At 43.0% G+C, this 25,821-nt stretch overlaps 1 protein-coding gene across 2 annotated transcripts in view; it reads left to right on the top strand.

Annotated features, from left to right (window-relative positions):
- Positions 1 to 25,821, top strand: part of GPC6 (glypican 6) — a 3,633,782-nt gene that overhangs the window by 3,187,101 nt on the left and 420,860 nt on the right. For both annotated transcript variants that reach the window (XM_069639953.1, XM_069639952.1), the window contains exon 5: positions 5,623 to 5,753. In XM_069639953.1, coding sequence (XP_069496054.1) covers positions 5,623 to 5,753 — 131 coding nt within the window. The remainder of the gene's footprint in view (positions 1 to 5,622; positions 5,754 to 25,821) is intronic.

The raw sequence follows: 25,821 nt of genomic DNA on the forward strand, positions 1-25,821 counted from the left end.
AGGGCGGCTCTGCAGATGACATGTACATCCGATTCTCTACAAAGTAATCGCCCCTCCTTTAACTTGTTATATGATATGATAGGGCATTTATAACGTGCCTATACGCAAGTGTTTTACTGCCTTCTCCTGCCAGTGCACCACAATGTGTATTCATGCGATGCCACTGAAGAACAATGTGGCACCATAAAAGGCTATTAGAAAGCTGGGTACGATTTTCCTTTCAACAGTTCAAAGGTCACTTTGCAGGTTATGCCATAAACCATACATGCAGATGTCATGGTTTGTCATTGTTGAGGGAAGGTCATCATGACTTCTTCGAGACTCCTCCACACGCTTTTCATGGCCCCATCCTAGGGTGTGTAGACCGTCTAGATTTGCCCAGACTGTCCCAGAATTGGGCCCTCTGTCCCCCGTCTCGAGATATTTTTGTATTTAAAAACGCTGTCCTGGTTTGGGGGAAAGGGAGGGGGACTATTGTTAAAATCTCAGCTGTGTTACATCTCCATTCACAATGCTCGTCTACCATCAACATAACAGTGATAAACTAAATGCACATTATTATAGTGTGGTATTTTACCCCAACATGTATCCATCCTGTATCTGTGAAGAACTCACAAGTGGGCTGCGCCACTTAAGCAAAAAACTCTCAGCCTCAAATAGTTGTAGTTATCCACTGTGATGCCGACGCGCAGAGACCGACTCGTATATTTTTAGAATAAGGGATTTAACCCTCGACAACCTTTGAATATCTGAAAGACTAAAAGAACTTCTACTGCCCTGATTGAAAAAGGCACAGTAGGTGCCGAAACACGTGTCTCAATGAAAGAGCCTTTATGATTTATTAAATCAGAATAACTCCAACTATTTCAGGCTGAGAGTTTTTTGCTTAAGTGGTGCAGACCACTTGTGAGAGTTCTTCACAGATATTTTTGAACACTACGGAGCAGGGGTATTTCTCCGTACTCTCACGGTTATGCAACTCACGCTTTAGTTGGGCGCAGAGCACTTATAAGTTGATGTGCCAAGACCCCATTGTGCAAGAAATATGTATCCATCCTGGGTGAGCTCAAACCTTTTCAGGTAACAGCCACATGCATTAACTGATTGTACCACAAAGACACTTGGGAAAGTCTTCATAGCAAACAGAAGAAACGTTTCTTTTTTAACAGGCTTACAGTCACAACCAAATCCGCACAGTTTACATCCAAGGGAATGACAGCCCACACACCTGCACACATTACACAAATACATACCCCTTTTCTCATGACTGGAATGTAGTCATGACACTGCCAAATTGTAGTCCTGCTTTTATGTTGGTGGACTGTTGACGGTTAATATTTCAAATCTGGTCATCCTACCCCTTCCCCTACTCAACAATTGCTGTACAGATTATTGCACTTGTTGAATCTGCATGTACACGCACACACACACACAATGTACTATTTATGTGTTTACTTATTTATTGCATAGAGCAGTGACGTGTGCACCAGGCCTGTCAAGGCGTTAAGAGTGTTGCATGCAAACGGGAGCCTGCTCTCGGCGATGCATTCATTTAAATTGCATGCTAGAGCTGCCCCTTTTAAACATTTATTTAAAGGGGATACATATGTCCAATGACATCCTGACATTTAAATGAGATTTTTAAATGTCAGAGGTACATCTGTGCAATACACATCACATACTTAGACATTAGATTATAGAAGTGCATGTTTGTAACATGTCTAGGACATTCACGGTTTTAACAGATGTGTGCATGTGCAATAGGCCTTGCACATTTAAAAGTTGAATTCACACCTGTCTATGTCCACTATAGATCTATAGACAAATAAGTATTCAGTTAAATATATGAAGGTGGCCCAAACCAGGTATCCGTGTTAATGGTTCAAAACACTAAAACCCTGATTCATGGAAGTGTGCAAAATGTATTTTGCAGTGCAAAGTCATTTTAAACCGTGGAAAAAATCCATGAATCGAGCCCTATGTCACAACCACACACCGTATGCTTGTTTAGAATGTCAGCTTCCTTCACATGTAAAGCAATTTGTGGCTTTGTAGGTTCAGTTTAAGAAAAAGTCACACATGTTTTTGTTTTGATACCTTTATATGACTAAGTAAAGATATTGTGCTGAGATGGAATAATGCACGCACTTACAAAGTGGCATTATTCCAAGCTTTCATGACCTTTATTCATGAGAACTGCACGTCACACCTAACCCAATAATAATCCTCAAAGTAATAGTAATATTTGAGATAAAGTGCGCCCTACGGTACGCTATAAGGATATTCCAAGTCAAGGGGGAGGCCCATGACCCAATATAGGAATGAGGCCTACGGCCAAGTTCTTTTATGGGGTCAGGGAGCTTGGAGGTGACTTGCAATATCCTTTTTACATATGGTAGTGGGTTTTCAGCTCCAAATAATACATAAGCAGAGATTAAATTAAGCAGGAGGCCAGGTATTAAAGTGGAGGACTGTCTTCCACTTCAATACCTAGCTTCTGGCTTAATTAAATGCAAGAGATCTTCCAGTTGTTGATACTTTCAATCACTGTAGAATATGTTTGGATCAAAATAGTGAATATGCTGCTTGTAATGTGTTGCAGAAAAATAGTTTAAGCGGTTCAATATCATGCATCTGAAAAAGATTTGTCCTGTAAAATAAAGAATAACATGCAGATAGATTCTTGCTCCCACCTGTTAACCTCCAGCAGTGCACAAAATAAACATATTACCAGAAACAGTTCCTTTTCCATTAATGGTTTTAAAGTGTCACAGAAAGCTATTTTGCAAGAAAGTAATATGAAAAGCTTGTCGTGGCATTAATTAAGTGCAGCAGTGTTAGCTGGAATTCTGCTCTCCGCTGGTTCAGGCAGCAGGGAATGTGACAAGAAGATGCAACCGTGATTCAATATGCATCCTTATTCTATTCACTCTTTGTCTGCCTTTCTTCTCCTGCTGGACTCCTGCCACCTCCCAGCTCTCGACTGTCCCCCTTCATATTCCTCTGGTTCTTCTCTCATTCTTATATTTTCTTCTGTTCCTTATAGTGTTTTGGTTTCTTCTTATCCTGTACATTCCTCAGATCACTTTTTGTTGTCCTTTTCTAGTCACCTTTTTCCCCTACCGCCTATGCCTCCTTCAAAATAATCATTTTCGCGTTGTGATCTCTGCTGTTTCGAGTCTTCCTCTTTTACTTCTACTCTGACATCTTCTCTTCCTCCTATTCATTCTTTTGCTACTCTGACCGTTGATGCCGCTTTGGACGATCAACAAACTACTCTTACATCCACTCTGGATTTTCTTTACCCTTCTCATCCTTTCACTCCTTCCTGCAAACCCCCTTGCCCATGGCTTACCCTGCTCGTCTTGTTCTTCGCAATTCTCTTCAGAAACTTGAGCGCTAGTGGAAACAATCTCCAGCTCTTCATGACCTTGATCTTCTGTCTTCTGCCCACTCTTCGTATGATACTCTTCTATCTAGCAAAAAACAATATTTCTCCTCCTTGACTTTTTCCCTTTCTAAGCATCCTCGTTGAGGCTATCAGCTTCCTCATTCCATTGTTTCTCCTCATCCAACCAAGCCCTCTCTTTCGTTGTCTCTTTCTGCTTCTGATCTTGCTCACTGTTTCACTACTACAGTCTCTAATCTGTGTGTGTCCTTTTCCCTCTTGCCTCCAGTCCCTGCCCCTCCATTACCTTCGGTCTCCAACCCTTCCTTTGCTGCCTTCTCTCCTCTCACAGATATTCATAATGTTTAGTTCCTCTTTCGTGCTCATCCAACTACTTCTCCTTCTGATTCTATTCCTTCTTTACATATTCCATTAGTCTATCCTAATGGTCTTACTTACCTTACTACTCTTTTTAATCGCTCTTTCTCTTTTTTGCTTTTTCCCACACTTTTTAAAAATGCTACTATAATTCCTATTCTAAAAAAATCATCTTTGTATCCATCTGTATCTGCTAACTTCCGCCCAATCTCGTGACTACCTTTACTTTCTAAACTCTTAGAGAGAGTTGTCTATTCCCAAATGTCGACCTTTCTTCATCTTCATTCTCTCCTTCCTCCACTACAATCTGGGTTTAGGCCTGGTCACTCTACCGAGACTGCTCTGTTGCATGTCTCGGACTCTCTGCTCACTGCTCTGCATTATAAACTCTCCTCTATGCTTATTCTACTAGATCTTTCTGCTGCATTTGACATGGTTGATCATCCCAATCTGCTATCTACACTCTCATCTCTGGGTGTTATGGGTTCTCCTGTCACTTGGTTTAGATCCTATCTCTCTGGCTGTACCTATTCTGTTTCCTGGCTGGATCAGTTCTCTCCACCCCAGACTCTTCTTTATATGCCCCTCAGGGGTCGGTTCGTGGCCCTCTTCCCTTCTCTTTCTACACTATTTCTCTCTCTTTACTCATCTCTTCGGACAATCTGTCCTGTCGCTTCTATGCGGATGATTCTCAAATCTTTTTCTCTTTTTCTGAGTTAAATGATGCTTTCTATTCCAATGTTTCCGCTTGTCTTTGTGCTGTCCAAGCTCGGATAGCTTCTCACTTTCTTCATTTGAATTCCTCCAAAACTGAAGTTCTTTATTTTCCCTTTTTGGCCCCATCTACCCTCTCATCCCCATCCTCTCTTCTCTTTCCTCCTACCCAGCTTCCCTTTTCAACCTCAGCTCGTAATCTTGGAGTTCTGTTTGATTCCTCTATCAACGTACTCTTTCCACATTTCCCTCATTGCCCACAATTGTTGCTTTATCCTTTATAATCTTCATCACGCTTGCCCTTTTTTGTCTTTTCAGGCCACCAAGCTTCTTATTTTCACCCTTATTTTTTTTATTGTTCTTTGGTGATTGGATTGCCGGCTACTCCTCTTTGCTCTATCTATAATTCTGCTATTTGTTTTCTTTTCAAACTATCTTTTTGCTTCTCTATTTCTGCTGCTCGCTCGTCTGCTGCTATCCTCTCCTTCCAGTGTCGTATTCTCTTTCACTTCCTTCCGTTTTCAAATGTCTTCATGGTCTTGGTCCTCCTTGCCTTGCTTCTCTTATCTCTTTCTGCGTTCCAGCCAGATCTCTTCGCTCTGAATACACTTATCGGCTGGTTGTCCCCAAGCGCCCCTGTGCCTCGTCGCGTTTCCGCTCTTTTTTCTCTTTTGGCACCCTTTTATTGGAATTCCCTTCTGCTTCTAATTCGTTTTTCTTCTACTTATTCTCTCGTCCATACTAGGCTCAAAAAGTATATCCTATCCTATTCTACTTCCACTTGACCTACTCATCTCATTGTGCATTTATAATTGTACCGTTGTTATTTTACTAGTTGTAATGGCGCTTTGGCGAAAGCGTGATATAAATCACAATAAATGAAATGGAAAATAAATGACACTGACTGCAGAGCAGTAGTGATGTTATTTTCTTATTATGGGTCAATAATGATGTCACAACGAGCCTGTAAAAAATATTTACAGGCTTTTATATGATTAATGCAGTCACATATACTAATACAGATAATATTCAGAGTAATAATTATAATAGCAAGCATAATAATAATAACTATGATCTCGATGCGTCACTGTGGATATGCCACTGTCACTTATTTAACCCTTATCTCCTTTGTGTCGTGACAGATGCCATGCTCCTGGTAGCAGAGAGGCTGGAGGGCCCGTTCAACATCGAGGCCGTCATGGATCCGATTGACGTCAAGATTTCGGAGGCCATTATGAACATGCAAGAAAGCAGCCTTCAGGTGTCAGCCAAGGTAAGGAGACATGCCTCTGATTACTACTAGTGTGGCTGCAGTGACTATGTCACCGCCATGATAACAATAGGAGAGCTGGGTGCCTCCTGCTGTAGCAACTGGCTTGGGCTGGCCAGCTGAGGCAATAGGCACACGACCGAAGGGCTGGCCCAACTGCATTGTGTGAGCCCATTTTGTGGGCCAGTTCGCTGGGTTAGTGACCGTGCAGCTTGTAGTTTCGACCAATATTTGAACCAATATGCATTAACATGCACAATGTGGCTCAAATTTTACTACACAATAAAGTAGAATTAGGGAACAGAGGTTCACGCTTGTGGGCCTTGTTTTCTAAATGGAATCTAATTTTCCCCAGCGTGGGATGCAATAAGTTTTCTTAAACAAGTGCACTTTAACCAACTCGCAACCGATTGGAAAACCTATTGTGGATTTTTATTTAAACCGTTATTAAAAAGTCTTAGAAAAATAGTGAACCGCAGAGTCCAGATAACAGAAGCTTTGCACCTGTGCAATTGCAATTTTGAACCGCATAACTACTAGGGAAAACATTGCCTTGGTGCAAAAACTATTATTTCATTGCGCATTAAGCAATATTTGCCCTAGTGCTAATACAGAAAGATATTAGCTCTAGGCCAAACATTGCCCTTAGGCAGAAATGCATTGAACGTAGACGTGTTTTGCACTTTTGAGCAGTTATTGCCCCAGTGTGCTATTACCAAGCAATATTGCACTTGCACCGGTGCACACTTTCTATAACCTGGCCCCGCATCGCCATCATTAAACTGCTGGGAGGTACCATTCCATATTAAGATCCGTTGCAAGGCGTGAACGGCTTGCAACACTGTCACATTAGCATGAGTCCCCTCCATGTGCCTTTGGTTCTCTTATAAGGGATCTGTGATCACACCATTCAAAGCATAGCACCTCAGGCGGGAAAAATGTGAATAAATTATGCTTTTCCAAAAATGCAGCGGTGCTGATCATGCCGCATCATTCGCACATGGCTGCGTAGGTGGCACATGCTCAGTACTACTGCACAGAGTCTTCATTTTTTTTAATTAGTAGTGTTACAGTACTCTTTGTTCTTCTTAGGATGGTAGGACAATCAGCCAATCTTCTCGTTCCCGCCTTGTTCACGTATTTGGCGGGAAATGGTGCATCCCGAATGAGAAATAAACAGAATCACAAACGGGATGACTGACAGATGTGCAGAGAGATTTGAGCAAAAGTCAATCATAAATCACAGTAAAGTCACATGGCAAATCAAATATTAATCTGGCAAGGCAGGATAGCTCAGCGGCAACGCGTTTGCCTTGGAAACAAGACCGCGCAACACAGGTTTCAATCTCGATCCCGCAACCTCACTGGCATTAAGCGCGTTATAAAAGAATAATTATATTATATATTGTAGAATATCACATTTTGACAACAGATACCACTACATTCTGTTGTCCAGGCTGGCAACTAGTGTCCAGTGAGGTCCTGAAATGTTCACTAACACTAGTCGATGACACTTTGAGGTAGCGCTGAACTTCTAAACATATTTCAGATATTTTATATGGACAGCGGAACTCCCAAGGTCCACAAGTGTGGGCTTAATATAATTGCGATGAAGACAAAACTCTGTGGTGCACAAAAGTGAGGAGAAAGGGGATGTTTCTGGCTAAGCCCTGAAGCCCCAGTCCAGCATATGAATCTAAAAAGCCTCAGCAGTACCTCAGAGACCCAGATCTAGGGCGACCTGGAAGATAAGTACGTAAGGCAGACATTGATAAGAATTTGTAAAAAAAACAATGACATGGCGAATGTGGAACAGCATGCACAAAAAGTGACACATTTAGGGATTCAAACTATTGTTGCCAATCACAACCAAATGTAACTGACATGCAGCTCATGGAACAACCAACTAAAATAAAAGGGGTGAAGATGCAGCACGGAAGCATATTTTCTGGAACATAAACATATTAGATATGTCGGGAGGATAGCTCAGGGGCAACGTGCTCACCTTGGAAGCAAGACAACACAGAGCAACACAGGTTCGAACCCCAGGTCCGCGATTAGACACCTGTGGGTATTAAGCGTGTTATAAATAACCTATCATATCGTATATCAAGATACCTGGGCCCGGTTTAACAAATGGAGCAGCACATAGTGGCCAACTTGTGGTAAAATACAGCCAGGCAGTAACTATGGTTACAAGCCGGTGGTGAACACTGCCCAATGGCAAATGCTCTATGGAGTCGGGCTGTGGTGGACACTGACAAGAAATCCCTGTGCGGTTCCTGTGGAATTTGGATAGCGGCATACCTCCTATCCTACCCAGTGGTTATCGTAAAGTTAAACTTCCTCTCCTGTCCAGTTGTTGAAATTACTTTGCTGACACAGTTTCATCAAACACATGAATAAAGTTGGGCCTGTTTTCAGTTATAGTAATGGACGTCCTGTCCGAGTTTTACTGATAAGGAGGCGTACGTGGCTTCCCCTTGGAAGACAGCATGTCTCTAGTAATGAGAACCTAAAACCCCTTACTTAGAACCCTGGGTATGGAACAAAAAACGAGTAACAAATGAAAAGCAGGAATGGGCGATTTTGCCGCAGCATTTTCCTTCGAAGTAGATTTAAATGAGTTTTTTCCAGTGGATCTTGCCGAAAATATACCCACACACCTGCGCAGAAGCTTATACGAGTGCGCAACACCCGCAACTTAGCAGATAAGGCACGGAAGCCAACACTCATGGACTCCCTTCTGTCATGCCCCCAGTCACCTAATAGGTTCCCTCAGGATCAGGCAAACCAGTATCCTCAGAAAAAATTGCTATTGTAACATGCTCCTGATGGGTACCTCTGCCTCCCTCTTGAACAAATTGCAATTGTTGCAAAACAAAGCGATGCGCACCGCGCTGGGATTAAAACGATCTGACCACATCTCAGCATCCAGACGCGAAGCCCACTGGTTTCCTATCAAAGCATGTGTCATCTTCAAAAGTTTGTCTATTGCTCACAGGTGTATCTACAAGGAAGTGACTCTCTGCATCACACCTCAATGACTGAATCACACAAAACCTCTCAGTGCGTGCTCTAAGATCCAACTCTAGCATCTTGCTGGTCACCCCAAGCTTCAAAAACAAAAGAGCTGGAGGTGCCAGTTTTTGTGTTGCTTCTCCCTCCCTCTGGAACTCGCTCCCACCCGCTCTCAGAAATGAACACACAGTGTTTTCAAATAACTCCTAAAAACATGGCTGTTTGATAAGTATGAATAATTCCTACTATTAATGCCTGTCTCTGTTGTCTACTCTCTGGGCCTCATTCCGAGGTTGGTGCTAGTCATGGCGCTATTAGTGCCATGAATAGCACCAATACCGCCACCGACTTGGTGGTATGGGGACTTACCGGTCTATTCCAACCATTGCGGGACTGGTAAGTGCCCATTTGAAAAGCCATTCCCCATTCCCATTCAAGCCCCCATAGGGCTCAATGGGAAGGGGGAAGGTGGCAATAACGGTACCGTAAATTACGGTACCGTTATTGACCCCGTTATCTCTTTGCGGGTCCCGTCTTTAACGCCTTCTAAAACCAGGTGGTATGGAAGGACCCGCAAAGGGACCTCAGAATAGAGTGCAAAGGGATTACCGGCACCAGTGTCATTACCGGTGCCCGGTATCCCTTTGCGCCCAGCTTGTAATGAGGGCCTCTGTCTTTATGTCTCTGCTACTGTACCAAACTCTGTGATACTCTTGGCTTTGGGTGTTACAAAAATGTTATAAAATAAAAAGATAAAAAATAAAAAATAAAAAAACTGATCTCATTGATTATACCGAATGATCCAGAAACATGTTGAGTGATGGTTTGGGCCCATGTAGACAAGATGTGATCTAGCAGTTCAGGCTGAAGTGCTCCTTTTATGTGAAATTGTGGCTGATTTGCATATTGTGCTTCCCTGTCTGCCTGGAACACAGTGGTTTAAAAAAAGATGGAAAGGAAGGGTATCCAGAACAAATGCCAGTTGTTATGATTAATTCATAGTTTTCCCTCTATTGCTTTTTACCATTGCAACCCCAGCAAACACAGAGAAAATGATTATTGCAACTAGGAAGTAGAGCCAAGTCTACTGCCAGTGTTTGTTGCTAAGATGCTCAATGAATCCCATGGTTTCACAGAGGGACTTATAAGGCATCTCTAAGCCACATGTTGTGATTAGTCAGTCGACCATGTGCCCCAGGGACCCTGGCCTTTCAGTATTTTCAATCTTGTGTTTGATCATTTCACGAGGCCATGATATCAGCAAACGTGTCTGGCCAGATTATCGAAAAACTGTGGAGCGAAAATCCGTTTTGCTGGTTCACAGACAGCGTTTGCACATGCACAACTGAATTAGTGTCAGTGCTCCCCCAAACTGCATTTGCGCTCCGTATTTTAGATCGAAGATATTCAATAACTTTGCTAACTGTTGTCTACATTTTAGGAAAAATAAATGGTGCGCCTCTCCCTAGTGTACCTGATGAACACATATATGGAGTTCAGAGTGATCAATATATGAACGCATATAAATTAAGCGAAGGCCATATTCAGGCTCAGGCAGTGGACTCCTTCGGGAGTAGCACGTCAGCTCCAAGGGCATTTGAAGACAAGATTGAGGATCCATCTTAATGATAGACATTTCAGTCTGAGTCCTCCCTTGTTTGCTCAAGGACATAGGATGACTAACATACCAATAAATATGAATTCATTCTCTTTCACGGATTTACAGTTTCCCCAAATATGTTTCTGTCTGGAAGGGGCGCCTTTAAATCAGTGATTTACCCCTGATATGTGTCACTGCGATACACTTATTGATAATTAACCAATCAGTGAGATTTGCAAACCAGCAGCCCCATTTTAGATATATAAACTGTTTCATTTAACCAATTCTTATAGTGTGAACCGAGCACACACATGGAAACGGGTCAAGCTGGCGCGGCTCGGTTATCACCGCGCACCTTCTCGCTTACATGCAAGGGCTGAAACGAGTGGTGAGCAGGGAGAAGGAGGTCTTGGCTAACAGCAAAAGCAGTTGTGGTCCCATAAAAAACAGGGATATCCGGCTGTCTCCACTGAAAAAATATACAGGGAAACATTGAGCTGTACCACTTGAAAAGAAAGGACAAAGATGGGCGAAGGGGAAGCGGGGGGAGTTCCCCTGCGTAGTTAGGCATAGCAGGCCCTTCAATGGGCAGCCTCGTTGGCCCAGCGAGGCAGAGCGGAAGAAGGGGAGGCAAAAATCAAAAAACAGAGACAGGGGGACTGTGATTGAGAAAAATGCAGGGTGCAGGCCGATGTTGCCTTTGAGTGGCGCAAGCCGTGCCATAGCGATGGCAGTAGCAATGCATGAAGAACACTTGCCTTAAAATGGCACACGGGAAGGCTGACCTCAAATGCACAGCATGTCCTGAGTTACAACAAATAAAACAAACAAGTGGACTGAGAATTCAATACCAAGTATCCTATAATGTCATAGGAGGCTAGTGAAGATACAATCCCAGGCAGGTAATCAAACAAAAAGACCTGTGACTGGAAGCCTTACTTTTCATTACCACCAAAAGGGGCCAAAATCTGGAGTTAGGCACACAAGATGGGACGTGCCTTCCCAGAAGGCCTAGCTCGGGCTAAGGAAGATTATGATAGGTTATTTAGAATACCCAGAGATTTCTAAGCGAAGTCCGGGGGATCAAACTTCTACCGCTTCCAAGGCGAGCACGTTGCCCCTGTGCTATCGTCCCGAGAGATCCCACGTTGCCCCTGTGCTATCCTCCCGAGAGATCTCTTACATCTCAAGGATCTGTGGTTTCCAGGAACTTGCACACTGAGCTGATGTACCCACCTTAAGCCTAGCTGGCCCCCTCTCCACCACCCCTCTACCCCCAAGATTGGGAGAATGGTAGCCAGGTAGGATCGAGTGCAGGGGTGAATGGCTTTCTGGGTTAAGCAAGCACTTTACATCTGGTCCTGGCATCCATTGGATGTTAGTGCAGCGGCTTAAGAACAGGTGGTATGTATGTCTAATAAACAACCAAACAGCATTGACCGTGCTGCAGAGCATGCTACTGGCCTTCGAATGAGACCTTAGTATGGAAGCCAAGAAGGGTGTCATGGACCCTGTGAATAGCATTTCAGGCTTTTGATGCGCTAAGTGAATGGCTTTTCACTTCAAATAAACAAACCTCTTCTGCTAACCCCTAAACCACCAGTTCAGTTTAAAGATCCCTCCACCGTGCCAACCGTTTGAACTGCTTCAATATAATACAAACTAGAATGTGTCTTTTCCCCCCTTACAGGAACCTCCATGCCCCGAACCCCCGTCACTTAGCTCACGCTTCCAATCTGCCTCCCATTCTAAGGCTGGTCGACTCAAGAACTCAAACCAACTAGATGTATCTGGTGCGATGTATGTGTTGTGATATCATCGTATGGGGGATCCTGCTAGCACAGCGTTGGACTATTTATTTCTTATTAATATTTCAAGTATTTTCCCGACCACTGATGTCATTCCAGCTGTCCAGTAGTTGCTGCCACAATATTGGAGAAAGACTGTCTCTGCCTGTCTACAGAATCCCTGAAACATGTATGCATCCAGGGTGTGCTTTAACGTGGGGCGGCTCATCATTTGCATGGCAGAGTGCAGAAGTGCAGGGTTAGATGTTGCGTAGGCCGTCTTTTGTGCTGCATTTTTGCACTCTGCATGCAAAGCGAGTAAACGCTGCCTGGCATGCGCGCATACCAGGCAGCGTTGACTTTTACGTGTGAGTGCCGCTTGCAAACAGCGTTCACAGGCAGCGTTTCATTTTCATTGTGCACACTGCTTACCATGCATGCAAGCATGTCAGGCAACGTTTCATTGTAATTGTACACACTGTCTGCCATGCGAGCATGGCATGCAACGTGTGCAATGGATTCCCCTGGTGTCTGCTGCCATTATGCTAGTGATTAAAGCACGCAGACTCCATAGGGATCTCCAGCATTTGTGTCGCATTTGTATGGCAGAGAGGATGCGAGGCGGCATAAATGCAAGTTGTATTCCATCCCTCCTCTCTGCCATACAAATGTTTGAAAAAGAGCCGCGGCGTGAATGATAAGGGTTTACACCTTACTCAAGGCTTGTACGCCTTCCATTTACGTTACGGCTCATTGGAACATGCTCTCCTTTGTGTTTTCCTCCCAGTTTCACCCTCCCAAACCTGCAACTTTATGAACTACTTCTCTCCACTTTTTCAAATATTGTTCCATGTCCACTTCCACACCACATGCATGGACCGCCTTTACCGCCATCACTTAACATGGAACCGAAGTCACTATTAAGAATATGACAGTGGTAATGAAAGCAGTAGCCTGGCACTCATATCAATAGGCGCATCTCTTCTGCAGAGACCCTGGAAGAACATCTGCATGAACAAATAGAAAGAGGTGAATGGTTTACAACGATGCAGGCCACACCTGAGAGCAAATGCAGGCCACTCAAACCTGCTGCTTTTCACCATTCGGGAAAGGCTTCCCTTGTAACATGCAAGAGGACGGTTCATGGGAGCCCATTCATGTTTTCACATCGAATATGTTACATTTATGAGGGATAGTTTCCAAATACCTTAGTATCCCGGCACGCATTATTCATAATGTCGTTCAACGCCCTATTCGGAGCACGAGAAAAAGCACAATCATTTAGTGACTTATGCATGTAAACTAATATTCAGTAAAGAAATTAATAAAAAAAACTCTTGCTATTACAGGAGGAAAGTACTGAAGAATTAAGGAAAATATGAATATGCATCATATTCATTTACTCTATTAGATTCTAAAGTGTGAAACACCACAATCCATGGTCTTTATCGTTTGCATGGAAAAGTACATGTTATATGTCCACAGTTAGACAGACAGCCTATCAAGCTGTACAAAAGAAAACACTTTCAACACAACCGGGTAGTTGTTGGTATTGTGAAGTGCTCGTTCGCATATACCCCAGTTGGCCCTATTTCAAAATACACCTTCTTACAAAGGCATCATTGAGTACTCCTGCGAGGGGCCGCATTATGATTCTGGCAGTATTAGCACTGATAATATTGGCAACATGAACTACCGTAATTGCAAGTGGAATTGTTGTTTCACCACCGGATTAAGATTTGTTATTCCCCACCCTGAAGTACCAAAGGACTTCTTTGAGATTTATTTATTTATTTAATGTACTTATAGAGTGCCGAAAGCCCGCAGGCATCGGGGCGCATCACATAAAACTGGATTACTACAAAAAGACACAAAACGATCTGTACTGATATCTGTGCTCTCTACTCATGGATCCCAATTTACTTAAAGATGTGTGTTTTTAGGCTCCTTCTGAAGGCCACGTGATTAGGCTCGAGACTAAAAGCAAGAGGGAGATTATTCCATTCCCTTGCTGCCTGGGTGGGGAAGGCTCTGCCCAGCCCTGTTGCTCGTTTATATGGTGACATTTTGAACCTGCCCAATGCCTCTGACCTCAGGGCACGATTTAGGAGATATCGCATTATCATTTTCTTTGATATTTTGGTGCCTCACCAAAGAGACACTTGTGTACCAACGTTAGGGATTTGAAATGAATCCGATCTTCAATCGTGAGCCAGTGCAAGGCTATCCTGTCCTTTGAGATATGTTCACTCTTTGACTTTCCTTTTATTATTCTTATGGCATTGTTCTCTATGACCTGGCATTTTTCCAGGCAGTTCTTACTAGCCCCAAGCAGAAGAGCGTTGCCATAATCCAAACGGGACAGAATTATGGCTCTTGAAATAGTTGCAGTGTTTTTTTTCGCTCAAGAATGGCCAGATTGCTCTGAGTAGGCAGAGCTGATAGGAGCTGATTTTATGCAGATAACGCGTCCCTTACAAGTCCAAGTGATTTTACCTGCCCTAACAGCTGTATGTAGGTCTCTTTGATGACAAAGGACTTGTATTCAGGCCCTAATTTAGCTTGTGCTTGTTGAGTGCCAAAAATCATGAACTCAGTCTTCTTACTGTTAAGGCACATCCAGTTGCTCATCATCCAATTCTCGATGATGTTATACAGCATCAACATTTTAGTACTATCCTTAGTGTAGTCACCGTCCAACTCAACCACTAACTGGGTATCGTCGGTGTAATTTGTAAAAAAAAAAAAAACGCTCCGACTCATTCCAGTACCTCAAACAGGCATCTCACATACAGATTAAAAAGGAGTGGGTATAAATTCATCCCCTGCGGTACTGCATGCTTTTTGAGGACTGCCATGGAGAAATTATCCCCCCCCCCAGTGAATTTTGGCTTCCTTATCAGCCAGGAAGGATGTCAACCATGCGGCTGCTTCCTTTGAACAGTTTGTGACTTTTTCCAGGACCTGTTGGATCAGTTGATGGTCTACCAAGTCAAATGCCGGCTCTCGGGTCCAATAGCATTAGCACCCCTGTCTTTCTTTTATCCACAACACCTACCATGTGAGTCTGCAGATCCAACATAGCCGGCTCCATACTATGTGCAGTATGAAAGCCGGATTGTTGGTCATGCAGAAGATGGTCCCCCTCCACATGCTTCTGCAGTTGCCCTGTCGCTATTTTTTCGAGGACTTTCAAGAAGAAATTGCGGTTCGTAATGGGTCGCAAATTCCCTGGGTCCTTAGTGTCTAATCCGGGCATTTTTATGAGAGGTGTGATGGTAACTGCTTTAATGCTTTTGAGCACAAGGCCTTCTCTGAAAGAAGTGTTTGCTATTCTAGTTAATACTGGTACAAAGAGTTCCTTTTTCTCAAGTATTATTCTGGGGAGAATTATGTTCTCTGCACATGAGGTAGGTTTTATTGCTGCTAATACGTCCCTCATCTCTACCTCAGAGATAGGAAAAAACTGAAATGTCTTTTCCTCCGGCTGACTATATCCCTCAACCAGAGTCAACATCTCTCGGTTAGAGGTTTCCCTGGCTGTTACTATGGGATCTCTGGCCTTCTGTGTTTTCTGTGCGAAAGCCTGTTGCGCTCTGTCACAATCTTCTTGAGTAGGGGCAAAAGTAGGTGACAAGGCCTGTAGCTTCTCAAAGGATTTTACGATATAAAATAATTTACTGGTGGTGTTTGAGGCTGATCTAATCTGCTCATTATAAAAAAAGTCTTAGCTTCCCCAATTCTATCCTTATAACGTTTGTTAATGGCCTTCCACAGATCTTTGTTTTCCTGTGTAGGGTGTTTGAGCCATTTACTGTCCATCCCTCTTTTCCCTTTCTTGAGTTCATCTAGTTTACTATGGAACCATTTCTGATGGTTCTCGTTCTTTCTAACCATCTTCAATTTCAATGGAGCCTGTTGTTCCACTAACTCTTGTATCACGACGGAATATTTCCGTAGCATGACTTTGCAGGTGTTTTCATCCTGAAGACTATTTAGTGTCTTGATCATACACTGTTCCAAATGTACAGGCTTTAAGTTATTAAAACTTCTACTTAAAACTTTTTCTTGCTTATTAGGCGCTCTCTTGCAAGAATGGCTCATTTCTACCTCAAAAGAGATCTTGCAATGATCGGACCAGATGCATGGAGAGGTTTTCACCGCCCGAACCTCCAGGTTCTGTGCTATAACCCAATCTAGCTGATTTCCCTTAGCTGTCGTGGGTTCCTGAGCAATGACCTTGAAGTTTATATTATTCAAAAAGATTTCCAAGTGAATGGCGTCTTTATCTATCGGATTCCCTCTCCATCTGTTGAAATCACCCACAAGCAGGTTTGCAGTGTTAGGGCACCTCAAGTTGTTTAACTGCAGGGTAAATTCGTTTGTGAAATCCAAACTCAGTGAGGGGGGTCTGTATACAACTATAATGTTGACGCAGTCATTAGTAGTGCGGGTGCATTTCAAATTGATTATCTAACAGCCTACACAAGTAATGACCACCGGGAACAGATGAATATTATCCCGGTGATGTGGCGGTGTTACCAAATGCGGTAATACCACTAGCACCATCACCGCCATTTTGAGAAGAGGAAGCACCTTCACAGTCACAAGCATATGGGTAGGGCTTGTCAAATTCACTGAGCTTCCCAATCTATTCACAATGAATATTCATGAGGAAGTACACATATAATACATGGCAGCCTGTAATATCTTTATACAAGCCTGGAAATAATGCTCTTATTACAGGCTAATTGTGACATCACACTTGACCTGTAATAAGAAAACAGCATCACAACTACTCTGTAATCAGTTTTTACACTTCAATTGCGATGTTACAACGCCCCCTGCCTGAACCAGCAGAGAGAATTACAGCTGCCACTCCAGCACTTATTTAAAGCTGTGAAAAGCTTTTCAAATTCCTTGCTTGCAGAGTAGTTTTCTGTGACACATTGCAGGTGGTAATTAGCAAGGAACTGTTTATGGTAGAATGAATATTTTGTGCACTGCTGGAGTTTAACTCATGTGAGCAAGAATCTGCATGTTGTTACTTATTTAAAACCACAAAAGGAAAGCTTTTTTCAATGCATTTTATTAAACGGCTTGAACTATTTTTCTGCAAATCATCTGAACCTGCATTTTTGTTTTTTTTAAAAATCCAAACAGATTGTATATTGATTATTATATGGATCAGCACATGGAAGACCTCTTACATTATAATAAGCAAGAGGCAAGGTATTAAAGGGATTGACAAGGTGTGGCCATAATGAATTAGTACCCCCTACAATACATAAAAAGGATATTACATGTCCCCTTAGAGTTCTGCAACCTTATAAAGAAACCCGGCCTTCGGCCTCATTCCTCTATTTGGTCACAAACTCCTCTGTGACTTGCAATATCCATATACTGTATGGCAGAAGGTACCTAATCCCATATATATACTAAAAGTGGTGATCACTTACATCTTTCTTGGTCAACATGAAAACTGAATTGAACTAGTAGCTCAACAAACCCATCACTAGACAGTCAGCAACATGTTTCAAAGGGATTGAAGTGGTACCATGCATTGGAGACTAGACATAGAAAAAAGGCTAATTCTACAGGACTGAGGAAAGGAAATCCGCTTCTTACAGGCCTGACTAAATGAAGAAATTAATGTTGAATTTGTGTATTCTTATTGCAGCCATCAAATTATATTTCAGCAATACAGAATGGCCCCACGTATAACAGTGATCAATCAGATTTCGCCATGAACTCACAGGAATCACATAATGCCACTTGCTGTATGATGGCGTCTCCTCCCAAATTTTTACTCTCATGGAATTATGTGGGGAAAATAGTGAACACTGTCATGCCGGGGCGTTGTTAGGGGGGGGGCTAAGGGAGCTATAGCCCCTGATCTTTTGGTTGTAGCCCCGGATAGTATCTCAGGAGCTACAGCCAAAAGACTAGCTAGCCCCCAGTCCCAACAGTTCCGACATCAGCTTAGCCCCGGGTCTTTACCAGACCTAGAAACTCCGGTGGTATAGAAAAAAGCCATGTCTACAGAGCAGAAGCAGCCATCTCTGTAACTATCCATGTTGCATTTCTGAGAGGTGTCATTTCGGCCGTGCATGAAATTGACATCTACCGTGGATCCGCCTGAAAAGTACAGCTGGTGCATCCGCCCACCGTGCACCTCTGTCAGCCAGACTGCTCTGGAGACTGCACCTCTGAGAGAGTGCAGATAATTTGCTTTCCTTCACCATTCAAGTCTTGACCTCATCACGGAGGCTTCCAGCTAGGGGTACAAATTAGTGTACATCGTGATGACTGTATTTTTATCCCTGATGAAGACACATGTCACCTCGAAACCGGATTGAGATCACTCACTTATTTCACATCATCTACCAGGTACCGATGGAGGTGCTGTGCATTTTCATTCCCTTTTCAAAGGTACAGCCAAAGACTATCATGTCAGGTGTCAATGTATCCGAATATGGGCATAAATGTGTTAACTCTCAGCGACTATGGCCAGAAAGTCAGCGATCACAGGTACTTTCCGGTCCCCTCCACAGAGCTGCATATTATTCGGCAACCTTAAAGAAATGTCTTGGCTCATAAGAAGCAGCTTTTAGGATATTAAATAAATGTGACACCATAATGGAATTTAGTTGAAATTATGTAGCCAGTGCAATTTACAAGTAGTGTGTTGTCTTGGCATAGAGAGAGAACATGATACATTTGCATGTAATGATATGCTTTTCTTTTTCAAAAGGTAAGTCTATTGTCTTGTTGCTAGCTGTTAGTATGCTTTTACAGGTCGACACTTCAATCCATGAACCATTTGGGTTAGTAATTACACCGGATGTATCAGTGAAGAGAAACATTAAAAAGTTAAACTTCCTTTCGGTAGAAAATGTGTTCTATTAACTTTGGGAATGCTGCGGTCATGGTTTACCCGGTTACTAAACAGAAAACTAGCATTAACACGTCATCATAAAATAAAACCAACAATAAAACCAGCATTGCTAAACCTTAACTCTCCCTTCACTTTGAATTGTTAATGTTATGTTATGTTATGTTATGTTATGTTACTGGAATGTATACCCATGCCTCACTGCCATTTGCATGGTCTCCATGCGTTCTGGCATATCTGAAAGAGAGGGAGCATCTTAGGTTGCTGCTATATTTTTTTATTTATTGTATTTAATGTATTCATTGTTTGCTTTTTAGGCGCTTATGCAGCAAGTGCACACTGTTTCAAACACACCCACAGGGCAAAGGGAGAGAACAAGGGATTGATACATATTGAATACACAACGGTGGAGGGGAAAGGAAAAAGGGTGAACCTGCTATGCCTTGTGAGTATTCAGAATGTGCAAGTGCAGCAAGGAAAAGGGCAGAGGGGGTAGGTGCTGGAGTGTCCGTGCTCGTGGGTGAGCAACAGGTGAAGTGCACGGTATGGTAAGTTCTACACGGCCTGGAGCCGTGTTGGGTGTAGGTGCGAGCCACTATGGCGGATGGTGTGCCAAGGCAAGTGCTTTGGGTAGACAGAAGCTGGGGTGATTGAGTGTGGGGGTCAGGGGCCCGAGGATGCATAAGGGCCCAGGAAACCAATCACAGCAACTGTAGGATTAGCAAAGGTGAGAAGTATTTATTTATTTATTTATTGTGATGCATGCAATTTTAAGTACCCAGGTACTTTGTGTGGTTGTAATTCTAGTTGCTCTGCTTCGAGGGCATGGAGCACTGGTGGACAAGCCACTGCCCAACAGATGGTCCGGCACACATTTGATCCCCCACGATTGACTATATTGGCTTAGGCTGAAGGGAGCTGCAGGTTCCAATATCTGGATGGTCGTATCTTTCCCACCACTGGCATACAGATATTTGTGTCCAGATTGGAGCCTCGTTTCTTATGGTGCTACGATCCATTGGTAGGCTGGTGTTATGTAAGTTGGTTGGAGAGGTGTGCAGTTCTGGAGAGTGAACATTCTGATGTGTAATTAAAAGGATGTTGCATGTAGTTTGTATACTGTTGCTGAAAGTGTGATTCTTTGTACTTGGCATGTTAATGTTAGTTGTTGTTTGGCGTGTAGTGTGATATGAAGATATTATTATTATTTTTTTTTTCATTTAATTTGTACAAACGTTTGAAAAAAGAAAATTCTTACATTATCATTATCATACTCATCCCTAGACTTAGCTTGTAAAATCTTAAATATATATTTCTTCTAAAACTTTTTACAATTTCATCGGAAGCCGCTCCCTTTCACTCCACTCCATCATAGTCTGTCTAGGGCCACTTGGCCCTTCTGGGGATCTCGCCGGCTTCAACTTATTTCTTTTGGAAGCATGCAATTTCCTGCAATTCTTACTCCATTTCTCGCATCTTAATTTCCATCTGTTGTAGAAGATATTAGTAACAGTTTATGTTGTTGTGAACAAGTAATGGTAGTAAATATTGTTGGGGTGGTCAGGAAAGGTCCCCACAATCAAGAGGGCTTTTTGTTGTGTGTGCCATATTTATGGCTGGGGGTGCGGCAAACTGAGTGTGATATTGCACTTTCATATGTATCCAGTATAGTTAAATGTTAATGGGCTATGTTACTAAGTGTTACTTTTTGTTTAAACTGACATATTAGCTATACACGTGCACAGAAAGGCAAATGCTAAAACCGTCAAATGAAATATAAACTCGATTCAGATATAATGTACTATGGAGTGCCCGGAGCAGGAAATGAGGAGTTTATATGATGTGCATGCAAGAAAGGGGGCCTGTCCTGCAAGAATCCACTGTAAAGGAAAGATGGTATTTAACAAACATGCATGCACACTAAGAAAACATATAAAGTGGGTTTATGAATCTACATTTAGTGAGCTTTTTATAAACAGATTAAAACATGTCATTCAGGGGTTGACTTCCAGAAACTGGTTCTGCAGTTTCAAAGGCCAGCATATAAGTGAATAAGTCACGACGACCTTAGCGATGGTCAACTCAGCTGAAGGAGCCGGACATAGTGTTTAAGGTCTGATAAGTATCACAGATAGCAGATGTAATCTCCTGAATGCATGGGAGCTTGACAGAGGGTTTTCGCTATTATTTTGTGGCCAGCAGTAAAAAATTGGCTAAGTCAATGTTCAGGGCTAAAGCAATTGAAACCCAGGAGTTTCAATTGTATTTTCAGATGTGCTGTGTGTGATGAAATGGCAGTTATTTCGATTAGAACGTTCCAATGGTGACAAGGAACTGTGGGATGAGAAAGTAATTGCTAATTCAAAGAAGAACTGGTTTACTCAGCCTTCAGATTGCTTGAAGTATTTATGCGAACCATGTGCAATTAAGAGTTAAGGTTAAAAGGGCTTAGGCCAGTTATTAATAGCAGTGAATTCTGTTTGCCAACCAATGTTTAACTGACTGAAGATGACATGACCTACAACGGTAAATATATTAGGTCACGCTCAACATTTGTTGTTTCCGAGGGGTCTGTGTTTAAACAGAGCAAAGACTATGTCAAGAATGTGGGAAACACAAACTACTCCTGTCTCCTATTTCGTAATCCAAACCTTTTCAGACCATATATTATGACATCAAATGACGGTCTGCTACACTGTCATGTTAAAAATACCCAGACTCAGTGCTTTTTGCTTGTAACAGCTATAATTGTTGTTTAGTTCATTTTATTTTCAGCAGGAATGTCTTTGTTACAGCTGCTTTATACAAAACATCATGTTATAAATACACAATACATTTTTCTTTAAGGGTTTTCATAAGTTGATTCACTTTAACATAACTTTTCTGTTGTGAACAGTATTCTTCTTTTCAACGCCAAATCTTTTGTCACTTTTTACACAGACATTTTTCTCAAGCTAATGTGTTTCTGAGATAATGTGTCAACGGGTTTCGGCCTTTCTCTCATAGGATAAACCCCATCTCCAAATAGATTTTTGGGAGGTGGATTGTAAAAAGTGTTTTAACTGTTGCAAAAATTTATAAAAGGTATTAATTGATGTGGTTCTTTGAGACTTGGGTTATTTTGGTCCCACGGTACCATCTAACTGCTCCCCAGACGATTGTACAATAAACTTGTTTTACGTACAAAACATGCATTGTTCCTCAGGTGTTGGGCCAACTTGGGTTGAGATAATTAGGAGTCCGCCCCCACAAATTGGTGAGCCAGCCAGAAGCCTAAGCTTTCCAAGACATTAGGAGTCTTGTATCTGCACCACTCGGCTGCGGCACCTCACTGCGGGGACCAGTCTTCCGTGCACGGTGAAAGGGAGGGTTGCAGCACCATATTGGTTAAAAGTCTGTCTGTTCCCCATAGGCATGGTACCGTGGTCTAGCTGTGCAGGATGACTTGACAGAGCACCAAATTGGAGTGACTTGGGTTCAGGTGAGTGCACTTTTGGGGGCTAAAGAAAGAGGGAAAATAGGGGTTAAAGAGAGTTTATTTTTATTTAAGGGGTTTGGTAAGGTAGACTTAGATTGCGGGTGTAGAGTTAGTTGAGGTTACGAGGATTGAAAGGGTGAGTGTTTTGAGGGAGTAAGTGAACTGTCTTGCATTGTAAGTCCCTTGTATATATTTTTTTCCTAGTTTGTTATTTTAGAGGTGTAAGGTGGTATCCCACCCAGCATGACCTTTGTGAGATTTGTCCTGATACCCTTCAAGTTGCTTATCTGGTTGGCGGGAGCCCTCACCTAGAGGTGAGATGGCATTTTATGGTAAGTTCACATGTAGATACCTTCCTGAAGTATACCTTTGGCATCTTTCATACTTAATTGCCTGTGCGGGCGGAGTCCTCTCCTCCATTTTCTTGGTTAGTCGAAGTAGTGATGGGGAAACTTCCTGTAGTCAGGGAAAGATGGTTTTGTAATAGACAAGACCACACTAGTAAAAGAACGAAGCAAGAGCAGCAGTGCTGTAGTGAAAAGCATTGCGCTCCTCCTATGCTTGAGTGAGGGAGATATCTCTGAGATATTGGCCAGCAAGTGTTTTTGATAAGATGCTGGGCCTCATTATGACTCTGGCGGTAGCCATGCTGGTAAATACTGACACGGCTGCCGTCGGAGTCATGAATTTTCCGGCACCCGGCAATGGGGACTTACCAGGGCATTACGGCCCGAGTGGTCCCATTAAATGCCCATTGCTGGGCGCCAGAGAATATTACTCCCCATTCCCATTCGAGTCCCATTGCACTCAATGGGAATGGGAAGGACGGATGCACCGGCACCATTCATGAATGGTGCTGGTGCATCCATCAAGGTCTGCTCGCGTGTGCCGGTGCAGCCGTCAAGGTCTGCGAGAGGGTGACGTTCCACCCGCCAAGTGAGACCTGGAAGGCTAAAAGGTACCTGCTCACAGAACTTGTAGTTTGCTGGTTAGGAAACAACAGTACCGGAAAGCTTACCGGTACCATTGTTTCCAGACTGGCAAACTTGTAGTGACCCCCGCTGTCTTTTGTCTAAGAGTGAGAAGTAGAATTAAAGCGAGTAGCTGAGTGTGGTAATTGCGGTATAAACAAGTATGGTGAGTGAGTGTGGGGGACAACTAAGCAACTGGAGAGGTGTAAAAAGCAGATTCTTTGGGTGGACATTTTTTATGGCATGGGTCTATCTCTGTATTGCTTTTTGTGACATTATTTTGGATAAATTGAGGTGGAGTATGGAGACTCTGCTGAATCATTTGTGTCAGGTACTTCCTGGCTATAAGGTGAAAATGCTAAAGCACCATAGAGAATGGCTGTGAGAAACTAAGGGAAAATGCTAAATTCTTGCCCTATCGAGGGAACCTAGGAAAAAGAGGTATTGGAGAACATGCTTACTTTCTTGACTAGAAGGCACAAGGCCTTAAAACTAGAGAAGTAATTAAATATCTTAGCGCTATGGAGAATGTATGAAAAAGGCAGGAAGGGCCATATTGTTAAAATCATGGAAGAAAGGCCGGAAAAGGCGGGTGTTGGAATTCCTTCTGCACCACCCCCATATTGGTGCTATCCTTTATCGCCCAGAGAGGGTTATACAGATCCTAAATTTGAACCTCGATGTTCCCTAGCGGCTACTCCAGTGGTTGCAAGACGGACACAGGTAACTCCTCCATCAGTTACGATTTGTAAGAATTGGGATCTCAAGGAGAGTGGAAGGGTAACTCCTTCCATGGTTAGGGCTGCAGAGAGGTTGCGAACAGAGAGAGGGAAGGGAATAGCTCCCCTCAATGCTAGGTTAGAAGACAGATTAAGGGTGGAGGTACAACAAAGAGTGAGAGTATGCAGAGTGGTAGAGACACAAAAGAGGGAAAAAATTAAAGAAGCGCTGATGCTCGCAGAGGAAGAGGTAGTGCTGCTACAGCAGCAAAGAGATGAAGAGCGGGAAGAAGACAGAAGAAAGGTAAGGGACATAGAAGAAGGAAGGGGGAGGCATGGGCAGGTTATTGTTAGGTTGAATAAATCAGTTTATCGAAATAGTTGTAGTCGCTATGGAGAAACAGTGATGCTGCCACAGGTACAGGGTTTGACCATGAAGGATGGGAGGTGGCACCCCATAGTAGTGTTGATTGTGCTCAGGGGATGTGGTAACTGGAAAAGGAGATTAATAGGAATGGAAATCAGATGGGAAGCAGGGAGAACATGGTGTAGTCTCCCTGTCTCAAACTCCAGTAGCGGCACTAGAGAGCACACCATGGAGCCATAGGATGTGTCAGGGTACTAGTATGGCTGTAGTAAGTAGTAAGGGAGAAATGGGGAAGCCATAGTAAAAATGGGTATAACTCAGATTCTGTTATTCCATAAGGGTCAAATAAGGGTGTATTATGTCCCGTGGTCACACATGGACCGGAACAACTTGATGAAGACACTCCCTTCCCTCACTGCAGGGGCGGGGAAGTAGAGTTATGCATTGGAGAAACATATCGCCGGTGTCATGTTGGCCATAGAGGACATGAAAAGCCTATTTGCGGCTCTTATGAGGGAGCGGTCAGATGAGCTTTGGAAAAGAGCAGAATATCCCAGAGTTCGGTTAGATAAAAATACCCAGGACGGAGCTGCTTTTAATAATGATAGGGCAGAGGTTTGCATGGCCCTCCAAATTATGTATCTGGACACGCCAGATATAAATTCAATTTTAACGAAAACAATGAAATTGGAGGATGATCCTGCTGCACACTTCCAGTTGATTCAGAAGATGTGGAGGGCAGAGACGGGAGACGTGTCGGACCAAAGCGTGACAATTCTTTACCATATGCTAAAGAAGGGACTCCCTAAGGAAGTCCAGCATGATTTAGATAAGGTGGTAGGAATGGAGGCCAGAGATTCAAGCACATATTGTGTATTTTTGTAAAAGGAGGGAAAAAAAAGAAAGAGAGAGTATAGAGCAAGCACAAAAAGCCGAGGCTGATCTTGTGCAGAAAATATTAGCAAAGATTTGTTTGGAAGGGTCGGTAATTATGAACCTTATCGAGAGACAGCAGGGGCAACAGGGACAGGGTGAATCAGGTATGACATAAGGTTAGATTGAATGGTATGCTCCAGGTTCAAGGCACATGAGAGGGTATCCAAGAGGGTCTCCAAGGTGGAGGGGAGTGTTTCCATGAGGAGGTGGCTCATTTGGTGGGTTCCGAGGAATGGGTCCTCGGTTTAATGGGCCAAATGGGAAATAATTATGGAAGGTTCTATGGGATTCAGTGTT

The sequence above is a fragment of the Ambystoma mexicanum genome, chromosome 7q (genome assembly GCF_040938575.1).
Source record: "Ambystoma mexicanum isolate Mex_15411 chromosome 7q, UKY_AmexF1_1, whole genome shotgun sequence".
In the NCBI taxonomy this organism is placed as follows: Eukaryota; Metazoa; Chordata; class Amphibia; order Caudata; family Ambystomatidae; genus Ambystoma; species Ambystoma mexicanum.